Genomic DNA, 10,766 nt, shown 5'->3' with positions numbered 1-10,766 from the left:
GAATCCTTGTGCTCGATGCACCTGCAGACATTCACACGGCACACTAGACAGACTGTCCTCGAAGACGCTGTAACTTATTTGTCTCACTCGATTTAAAAGATTTATTGAAGAGACTTGAATGAACTTTCTGCAGGATATCAAGTTCAGACGAGGGCGGTCGTTTCGTGATAGTGGATCGACTATACCTCTGTGGGATTTATGTGACTTCATGTTTTATTGGAAAAACAAAAAAGCACCCCTCTTAATTCCAAATCATGCCTGTCTTTTTCCCGTCGTTCTCTTTCGTCCTTTAGCTCACACCTCTTCTCTAAGTCCGCACCACTTTTAATAACGTCTCAGTCTTATTAAAGACGTCGGCCACACCGGAGGCCCAGTGTTTCCACTCATTAGCTGCCTCTGTAGCCCCGGGCTGCCTCAGCAGGCTCACCCAGATCACAGAAGGAGCCCATAATGGTCCCCTAGAACGGTCCCTTCTCTTGGGAGGCTCTTCCCAAGTCTCTTGGCAGAGGTAAATGTCATTAGACGGAATCATCAGTAAGTTTGGCAGATGTGGATTCTCTCTCGCTCTCTCTCTCTCTCACTGAGGAAACTGAAGAATGTGTGTGCAGCAGATGCTCTGTCCATGAGATGTGGGGCGAGTGCAGACAGGTTTGGGGTACAGCATGTGAGCCAGCTGTAGCACTCGGGTCCGATTAGACCAGTATAGCAGAAAAGACGAGCTCTTTCCTCACCCTTAACGCCTTCATGCAGAACTCTGAGCGTCACTCGCCTCCTTTTCTGTTATCGAATCAATCTCTGAGCGGCTTCACGACGTTCATTTTTTAGCTCTAATTCAGTTGTGCAGTCGTGCAAACCGGACGGCCAGCCCCCACCCCCCCAGCTCAGTCAGCAAGCCCAGTTGTGACCTGATCTTCCTCTGCCCGCCAGGTTCTTTGATGCTTCGCCGCTTTGCTTTTGTCCCTGTTTACTCAATATGACAGGGATGTGGGCAAGCCCCACATGCAGGCAGGTGGAGCTTTAAGTAGTTCCTGCAGAGAGGAAGCCACAGAAATGCAGGTGCGAGCCGCCTCAGAACTCAAACTCCTTTCCCTTCCCTGAGGGCAGCCTGTCAATGTGTTTATTTTCCCCCTTGTCATCACCAGGAAACCCTCTTGTCTTACTATGTGGATATATGGTGCGATTCCTGTGACTATTACTCCCACAATGTATAAATAAAGGTGAGGCCGCTCAACAGTCGCTCTCCAGTGTGGATTCCTTCAGAATAGAAGCAGACTTTGGAATACTGCTTTTTTTTCTGCTCCTCACTTTCACACTCCTAAGTCGTGTGTCAGTCAAACATTTCCAGGTCAATCCCCACACCTAAGAAAACAGGAACTTTTCCACTTGAACTCACCAACATTCACCTCATCCATTTTCATATCGTGTCCCTCTGTCTGCATATCAGCTTTCAGCGGCGTGGCGTCTGATTTATATGCAGGATGTCTCTCCAGAATGGCCTTGCAAAAGTACAAAAACAGAGGAACACAATATTAGATTTGGTATCGAAGGAAATCGAGGCCACAGAGTTCCCCCCCCCCCCCCCCCCCCCCCAGTGTAGTCTGCATTTTTGAATAGGAGAACAGTGGAGAGAGGGAGTGGGCTGACCACAGATCAACACTGGACCAGAGGAGACGGCTCTCAGGCCAGTCCCAATTCATTTGACAGAAACTTCCCCTTTGTCAAAGGACCTTTCGGGCTTTTGTCCGGATGCCTGCTCAGGAGGAAACAGGATTTGCCTTTCCATGCAGCCAGTGCTGGGTGCATCAGGATTACACTCTGTGATGCGGGACACAAGATATCCTTGCACTGTCTGTCTCCACCAAGGTGGCTTCATAGTGGCGGATGTCAAAGGAAAGCCAAACAGATAAGAAGCAGGAATGATGCCCCTGTGTTTCCTCGCTGCGCCAGATCGGTGGGTTAGATAGGCAGCTCTGTGTGTGTGTGTGTGTGAGTGTTTATACAACCCAGTTGTAGCTGCAGCACCCTGGTGCTACACCCACCACAAAGGAGATGCAGATAAGAGCTTGTAGAGTTGGTGCCGGTTTCTCCCCATTCCGTTTGCCAGTATGCCGACTCTTGGTGGTGCATTTTTTATAGCACTGTTGTTATTTTTGTAATTGTATATCATTATTCCAGCAGAGAGAGCAAGCTGGTTTCCACTGATGACATAGGGGCAGTGTGCGGGGCCTGTTGCAGCCTGCGGGAGAGAGAAACGATAGATGTGTAAGATGTGGGTTTGATCTGCCTGAATGAGCAAGCACAGGCTTCAACTGGAGCCTGAGATGCAGAGCATGCTCACATACATAAAGCAATATGTGCCGGCCAAAATGACAGATTGTGTGTGTGTATGTGTGTGTGTGTTTTGTTGTTGTTAGCAACTCAGCTGCAATCAAACTCAAATTTGAAGGATTGAAAAAGCAACATTTGTGTTTTTGCTGTTTGTTTGAAACTACATTTCCCCGTTGTTTTGTAGGGAAACAGTGGACATGTATGTGAGTGAAGCTGGAGGTGACCTGTAGGGGCTGGTCCAGGGCCTCTAGACACCCGCTGGCTCACCCTCTCTCTCTCTGCTCTTCCCTGACCTTTGACCGGAGGGTGAGAAGGGGGCGTGAGCCAGAAGCTGGGAGAGTTTATTATTTCCTGCCTCTTCGCCCACTGAGCGATAGAACAAGTAGGAGAGAGTGAGAATAAGTAAATGGATAAAGCATCTGTGTCTCATTGTTCGAGGTGCAAACGCAGCACCAATACTACAAGCAGCAAAAAAAGAAATATTATTTTATTAGGCATCCTCTTGAGCGGTAATTAATCTTACACGTAAATAATAACACCAAATGCATGACATTGTTTCATTCAAAAGGGTGAGATGGATTCAGATTCAGTTCGCAAAGAAATTTAAAGTCACATTTTGGAATCTAACAAATGTTCTTAAGCTTTACAGGAAAGTAATAAACGGACTGATCAGTAGAAAAGAACATTGTTGCAGCTAAAACCTTTTAGTCTGACCACCGACTGGCGTCTGCTCTTCAGGAACCATAGCTCCAGTTGGGAGCACAACTGTCTTGCTCAAAGGCACTTAGGCGACTGTTATTCAACGACTTCTTATCTACTCAAAGGCCAAACAAATTAAAATGCGGATGAAACAACATTAATGCTGGAGGATGAGGGTTCAGCTTCAGCGGTCCCACCCATACATCACCCCTTTAATTTGACCCACCCTTCGGCTTCGGTCACCCCTTCCACCAACGTTTGCGAGTCACTGATGAACCAGTGTGAATATCACAGTTGGACGTCCATTGTCCCTCTGGCCTCAGGCTCAAACTCTGGTTACCAACCAGGAACCCAGGATCAAAGCTTTGCGTGGATTACTCTTGCAAAAAGCAGGAGGAGGCGCCTCAGTGGGAGAGGGTCATGCTGAAAAGGATGGAGGAATGCTCCTAATTACGGACTCTCCACTGTGTCTGTGCCTGCACTTCAGGCTACAGTGAACCTATGAGGAAGCAACACAGTGTGACAAGAGAGTGATATTAGGAGCGAGGCGACAGTCTCTCCACGGCTACTCCATTAGTGGGAGATCTCAGCAGCCCAGTGGGAGAGAGAGAGAGGGGGGGTAAAGAGGCATTCCAGCCTCCACGAAGATGCAGAAGGGGGCGAGATGAGGGGTCAGAGGAGAGGCTGGGATGTGGAGATCAAGGAGCGTCTAAAGAGGACGTGTCACAAAGTTTAGAAGGCTTTGTTGCACATTGGGAAGCTAACGCAGATCCAGCTCTGCAGGCCCGTTTTGTCTCACCTCATCTTACGCTCACGTGGATGTTGTCATGTTTACATGCAGAGCTGCGCTTTGATGCTTCTCTCTTTGCTGTGTTGCAGATTTGCGGAACAGGGGCGAGTGTGTGCGCTGGGCCAAACGACTGCTGGCAGGGGTCAACGTGCATCATGGACGGTGGCCTAAGGGTCCTCCTGTCCACTGTGCTGTGTCTCAGCCAGTCCTTCATCAGCTGCTCATGTAAGTTGGGAACTTTCTCCCGTTTACTAGTCGTTACAAACTCTACAGCTCTGAGTCGCTTTCATTCCTGTGACCTCTGTTTCCAAACGAGCAACGTGAATGTTGCACAAAGGCAGAAGAAATGAGAAAACGTAGTTTCGTTTTTTTTTGGTCATGACCGTTTGCAATCCGCTTGTGATTCGAGCCCTGAACTTGTCTTTCTCTGCTCTTGTCTTCCCATCAGCTCCTTATCCCTCTTTCCTCACTGAGCCCGCCTCCCTGGTTCAGAGTCGAGGCTCTCTCGCTCGTCTGCGCTGCTTAGTGAGCCCGCCCTCGGCGGCGGTCACCTGGCGCTTCAGGGGCCTTGCCCTTGACCGGGACACCCTGCCTGGCGTGGAGCTCGGCGAGGGCTCCCTCACCATCCCGTCCCTTAATCCCGGCCATGTTGGTGTCTACCAGTGTGTGGCACGCTTAGACCATGGGCAGGCCATCGCCAGCCGGCATGCACGTGTGGCCATAGCAGGTACGGATGCAAGCAATTACCCCTCTGAGCATACTTCTGCTCACTTCAAAGCAGAGGGTTAAATAAAAAAGAGGAAGTTGCCTTGAGAAAAGGAAGACCGTTTTGGGAGCGTTGAACACAAAGGCAGAGCGCTTCTCCTGCGCTGCCTGCCGCTGAGGTGCAGCCAGAAGGAAGCAGAAGGAGTTTTTATTTGGGCAAACGTCCAGAAGCCTCTTGACCAATATCCTAAATGAGCCTTGGGCTTTCCTGTGTGGCGTGTTATGCATCCCAGGCGGGATGCTGCTTGCCGTAGGACGCTCGGCTAAGGAGTTGAACCCGATCTGGAACAGCGTCAGGGATGAGTGGAATCACTCACGGCAACAATAAACAACCCCAGCGATCCAACACAAACAGCTCGGCTCCATTCTCAGCCGTCTCCAACCCAATTGTCTCTTCCTTTGTCACTGCAGAAATATCAGAATACGAAGATGTCAGACGGCGGTCGTTATCGGTGCTGGAAGGCAGCGCTGTCCTCGTAGAGTGTCCTCTGCCGCGCAGCGTCCCCCCAGCCCTCCCCAGGTTGCGAGTGAGAGGGGAGCGGACAGAAGCCTCAACAGGTTTGTTTGAAAGCAGCAGATGTGAAGTCGCTTGTTTGCTAGGAGCTGATCACATGACTCGTGAATCCGTACCCTTTGAACCCGGCTCAGTGAAATACTCTGGAAGTTGTCTGCGCTCTTACTGGAGCTGCTTTTTTTCCCCCTCCTAGATGATTATTTAGTTCTTCCATCGGGGAATCTCCAGATTATCGCCGTCGCATCCCGACACCAGGGCATGTACAAATGCGGTGCCTTCAATCCTGTTACCGGGGAAACCGTCATGCAATCTCATGGCACTAAGCTATCAGTGAAAAGTAGGTCGGATGATACTCTATTGATGTTTCAGTTTGTACTTGTGCTTCCTGTTATCATCCCGTAATGCGGTCCTCCTGTTTGCATAGAGTCAGACTCCGCCCTCCCAGTCCGGATCGTTTACCCCACCACCCCGGTGACCGTTTCGGTGCAGCAGTCGCAGCCGCTGGTGTTGGAGTGCATCGTCTCTGGTCGTCCTGCGCCAGTGGCGAAATGGTTTAAGAATGGCAAGGAGGTCCCGCCGGGACCTTCCCATGAGCGGAAGCACACCAATCTGGCATTTGCGGCGGTGATGAGGAGCGACGAAGGGGCCTACGTCTGCTCTGCAGAGACCGAGCGCGGTACTGTGGTCAGCGCTAACTATACTGTGAATGTTCTTGGTAAGAATAAGACAAGAAAGACTGTCGGGGGGGGTCGATACGGCGTTTAGCAGCCCTTATGGTGACGTCCATCTCTCGGCTTCTCCTTCACAGTTCCTGCTTCTGTCACGGAGGGCCTGACCAACCGGCTCATCTCTCCTGGCTCCTCCACCCGGTTAACCTGCGGAGCAAAAGGAAACCCATCCCCAAACATCACCTGGCTCTTTAATGCTGACCCCATCAGCCCATCAGACCGCTTTCAGGTCTCTGGCTCCTCGCTTATTCTCACAAACGTGACGCCACAGGAGGAGGGAGTGTTTCAGTGTCTGCTAGACAACGGAATCGGCTCAGCGCAGTCTCACGGAACGCTGACAGTCCAGTCAGGTACGGATCTGCCTTAAATGAATGTATATTTGGACGTATCATAGCATTTATAGATAACAAATACAATAGAATTAAACCTGGAATGTGGGACATGCTTATGTAAATGATGGACCCTTGCATTAAAACCACTGCAGTGCAAGTTCAGACGAAGCCGGTGGCAGATAAATCTGTGCCTCTCAGTCCGCTGGAGCCGGTTGCAACTGTCTCACATTTCCTGCTTCAGTCAGCAAATATTTGCCTGCTAGAGCTGAATGTGGGAGGAATCACAGCGCTGGAGAAAGCTGCAGCAAATAGGAGCACGACAGAGATTATGGCGTCATAAGCAGTGTTATTTGTGTAATTACTGTCACTGCCAGAGGAGGGCGACAGAAGCTTCACACCCCAGGATTAAATTAAATTTAGATTCCTGAAATCCTTTGAGTCCTGATTAAAAATGAATGTAAAGAAAATAATTACCAACATTTTCTTATTTATTTGGTCAGGGGTTGAGGGTCGTTCATTAATTTCTTGCCAGCTCTCAAGAGCACAAACCTCCTCTAAAGCAGCAACGTTAACCTATAATGCCATTACCCCTAAAAGCCTATGATAATTTAACCTTAAAAATAAAACACACTGACCATGGAAACCTTCCTCTAGACTCACCCTGGCATCATTATAAGCTGGATACCTACTCAGCATGTCCCTGGTTGTTTTCTTCAGGCTTTAGCTGAAGATATGTCTGAAATAACACAGTCCTCTGTTGCTTGCAGGTTTGTAGCATTGCTAGCTGTTATCTCACTGTGGCGGATTCAACGTGACCCCTATAATTTGAAACATTCTGGACCACCAGTACTGGAATATTACTTGGATCTAGATTAGAATTGGATGTGTGGTAGAAACTCTTCTAATTGCTCCCATCCGGTGATGGTAAAGAAGGCTTTTCTAAAAACCTGGGTGCAGATGGTGATCCGGATCACTGGGCAAAACCTTTTGGATTGTTCTGTGGACCATACCCTAATGTCTAGAAAATACTTAAATCAAATCAACCCATAATTATTTTGAGTAATGCCAAAAGCCAGCAAAATTATTGCCTCTTTAACTGAAGTCATTATTCAGCAGGATCCCATGCGAATTAAATCCTTTCTACTTCAAACATTCCAAAAAAAACAACTTCCAGAATAGAATAGAATAGAATAGAATAGCAATTTATTGTCATCACACACGGTGATGCGATTAAATTAAGCAGGCTCTGCACAGTGCAAAGATCACATTGTTAAGGTGTGACACTGAAATAATGTCTCACATTATCAACTTGAGTTTGTTCACTGGCACTGGGAGGGCTGGCAGAAAAATCAAATGCTCATGAATGTAAAGGAAGCGCGTTGAGGAATACACAAAGCTGCTGGTTGCCAGTGTTGCAAAGGGTTAACTAGAAAACGACAATCAGAGATTGCAGACCCTCGCCTCCAAAAGACTATTCGATCTTGTGAGACAGTAAACAGGGCTTCCGGATCAGAGGGGCCAAACCTGCTCTAGCTTGCTGCTCCGGAACGTACTATAAGACTCATTCTGGACTCTTTTTCCCATCATGCCATTCGTGTCCCTCTCTCTTAAAGTGGCAGTTTACAGCACAGGCACAATTCCAGATGTAAAAATAATTCTAGAATCTGGATCCAGATCCAGATCAACGCCATTCTCGGGGAGGACCGAGCCACGGACAGAACCTTGCTTGTGTAGAAATTTGAAGTCGATTGGGTTCCTAGTTTTTGAGTTATGCGCTCGGACAGACAAACAAACAAACAAACAAACAGACAGACAAACAAACGCACCCAATTGCAATACCCTTGCCTCCTCTTCGGCGAGGGTAATAAGGCATCCTGACAAGCAGGGTCTCTGTGGGCCTGCACGTACAGCATCTGCGGGGAGTCCTTGCTCTTTGGGTGTGAATGCGTGTGTGCTTGTCTTCTGGCTGGTAGGAGAGGCTTAGCCAAGGCTGCCCTCCTCCTGAGCCTTGAACCGAGCTTGAGCGTGAGAGTGAGCTTTGTGCACGCCGTCGGGGATAAGCCCCCGGACGCTGGAATGTAAGGAGTAGCCGTGGAGGGTTATGACGAGGACCAGACCACCCAGCTGTCAACATCATACACAACTGGCTTTTATTTATTAACACATCACAACACCCCCCCCCCCCCTCCCCCTCACCTCCTCTAGCTCTCCACCCCAAGCCTCCCTCCCCAGCCGCTCTGCACCATGCCCCCCCCCCCCCCCCATTCCTCAGCACTCCCTTCTATCTGCAGAATGATTAATGCAGCTACACGCTCAGAGAGGATCAGGCGAGCTCACTGGAAAGTATTTGCTCGCCTTCCGCAGACTCACAAGAAGAGGAAGGGCACTTCAATAGCATCTGCTGCAGACCACGTTCCTACACAGAAAGAAAATGCCCAGCAGAGGTAAATAGTCTGGGGTCAGTTTGCGTTTCCTAAAGACGCCGGCGCCAGAGCTTATCGGCCATTCTGTGCATTCACGGTAAACACTATCGTTAATGAATGCGATCTGGAAGATGCCCACTTGTCTGTTTGGTATCAAGTTTTCCTATCACCGTGACAATGCCCCGATTTCATCTGCTTGCAGGGACGTTCCACCTGTTGCTTGATCGGGTTTTTCCTCCGCTGTCACTCCCATCAACGCCTACCGCATTCCCAGAACTCTTTCCCTGCAGAGCGAGCTCTGAGCGCGTTCATTCAATTATAAACAGAAAATTGATTCAAAACAAATGTGATGACGACTATTACGCCATTTCATAAATAGAAACAAAACATCTGACAGATGAAACACATCAGTCGAGGCATACAGGCCATCAGTTAGAAATATCAATAAAAGAAATATAGTCCAAACTGGGGCTCGAGTCTCTGCTGCTGGTCCTTTGTGATTTACCGTCAAAGTTACTCCCAGGAACCGATTTCTGATGGAATAGCAGCTTCTCTGTCCAGGTGCGCTAGCTCTTCACTCAGGATATATTGCTCCTTTCCGTCAGCTTGGCGAGGACCCCGTGGCCTTGATTGCCTCCTCCTTTGTGAGTGTGCTTGAGGAGGAGCCCGGGCTGGGGTTGGGCTGCGAGTCAGAGCTATGGCGAGGTGAGAGCGGCGGAGGGCAGGAGGACGGAACAAGCAGCGAGTGTGTGGGACTGATGCAGCGCCGGGGTCCGACTCGCTCCGGTATTTGAATGGTTGGCGTGTGGAATGTGTGGCAGCTGGCTGCGGGCCCAGGATCAGGTCTAGTGTTACCAGTTTCGGCTCTGTTTGTTTTACAAAGTGAACTGGTGCCGTACACAAAACAGCAGCCCGGAACTGTACTCGGGAGGGGGGGGGGGGGTCGCTACAGTCTGCCCCTGTGGCAAATCCTCACCTGTCCAGGCTTGATATTCAGTTGTGGAGCAGTTTGGCCTCAGCGGTGTAGCTTGTGGGCCGTCCCAAGCGTCCTCCCGATGCGAAAGAAAATTCCATCAAGGTCCTGCCAAACTGGTGTCAGCCATAATAAGACTCTCAGCTTGCACGATTTGTCCAGGTGGAGCGCTCTGGCAAAGGCTTAATGTAAAAAACAACGTGCGATTATGTAGGGCTGCAGAGAGCCAGGTTTCTCTTGTTATTTTATGTAGATTAGAAGTCCTGGTCCAAATGTCAAACTTTCCAGAGCTGGTTGTCCTCTGTGTGCACGCCGGCCACCTCTGACTGACTGGCGCTGCCGCTGCCTCAGCTTGTGTTTTCTCCAGTGGAGCCGCTCCAAAGCTCAGCAAAGCTTCAGCTTCTTAATCTAGAAGCTAAATATTTACAACTAATTGGACATATGGAAATGCAAACGCAGGCTGGTATCTGAAGTAGGAAAAACTGCATGCAAACTGAAATACTTCTGATCCTGTTCATGCATGATCAATCAGTTACAGTCTGTGACAATATAATGTGACGCAATTTTTACTTGATTATAAACTCTGCCAATGTACATCGGAAGAACTGGAAAATCAATTTATGACATAAACCGAATCTGGAAGTTTCAGCTGCTACCTGAAAAAGAAGAGAAAAGTTTCATTCCCATCTTCTGTGAAGATATTTAACTTCGGTGAATTTTACTCTGATGTTAAAAGAAAAACACATTTCGCCATATTTATTTTTCCAAGATAAAGACATCTTGGTTTTGGGAATGGTTTTGCATATTTCATTTTTCTCTATGTCTCCGGGACAGATCCTCAGCTGGGCTCCACCGCTGGCGTGCAGCTGGAGGCGTCGCCGTCACTCCACCCCATGCAGAGCGACGAGGGCCACGAGCTCTTCCTGACCGAAGACGAAGGCGACGTGATCAACCTGCCGTCTAGTAGAGGCGGAGACCGTCCCACTCCGGAAGCGCCGATCATCATCAGCCCACCTCAGACTCATAAGCCTGATGTCTATGACCTGGAGTGGAGGGCGGGCCGTGATGGGGGGAGTCCAATCAATGCCTATTTTGTCAAATACCGCAAGGTGAGGGAAAATGTCTGTGTCCCACATTCGATCACACGGCCTTTCATGTGGCAGTTTGCCTGACCTGACTGAGCGAGTGAACGTAATGTGTTCGGCCTTCACTGA

At 49.2% G+C, this 10,766-nt stretch overlaps 1 protein-coding gene across 1 annotated transcript in view; it reads left to right on the top strand.

Moving 5' to 3' along the window:
• Nucleotides 1-3,972: 3,972 nt before the first annotated feature.
• cdon (cell adhesion associated, oncogene regulated) overlaps nucleotides 3,973-10,766 on the top strand; it is a 7,016-nt gene continuing 222 nt past the window's right edge. Inside the window, exons 1-7 of the mRNA XM_068745783.1 lie at nucleotides 3,973-4,042; nucleotides 4,266-4,544; nucleotides 4,994-5,140; nucleotides 5,290-5,433; nucleotides 5,521-5,811; nucleotides 5,905-6,174; nucleotides 10,387-10,661. Coding sequence (XP_068601884.1) covers nucleotides 3,973-4,042; nucleotides 4,266-4,544; nucleotides 4,994-5,140; nucleotides 5,290-5,433; nucleotides 5,521-5,811; nucleotides 5,905-6,174; nucleotides 10,387-10,661 — 1,476 coding nt within the window. The remainder of the gene's footprint in view (nucleotides 4,043-4,265; nucleotides 4,545-4,993; nucleotides 5,141-5,289; nucleotides 5,434-5,520; nucleotides 5,812-5,904; nucleotides 6,175-10,386; nucleotides 10,662-10,766) is intronic.

This window comes from Brachionichthys hirsutus, chromosome 11 (genome assembly GCF_040956055.1).
Source record: "Brachionichthys hirsutus isolate HB-005 chromosome 11, CSIRO-AGI_Bhir_v1, whole genome shotgun sequence".
In the NCBI taxonomy this organism is placed as follows: Eukaryota; Metazoa; Chordata; class Actinopteri; order Lophiiformes; family Brachionichthyidae; genus Brachionichthys; species Brachionichthys hirsutus.
Note: the sequence above shows the minus strand (reverse complement) of the source record. Positions and strands in the feature narration are given on the sequence as shown.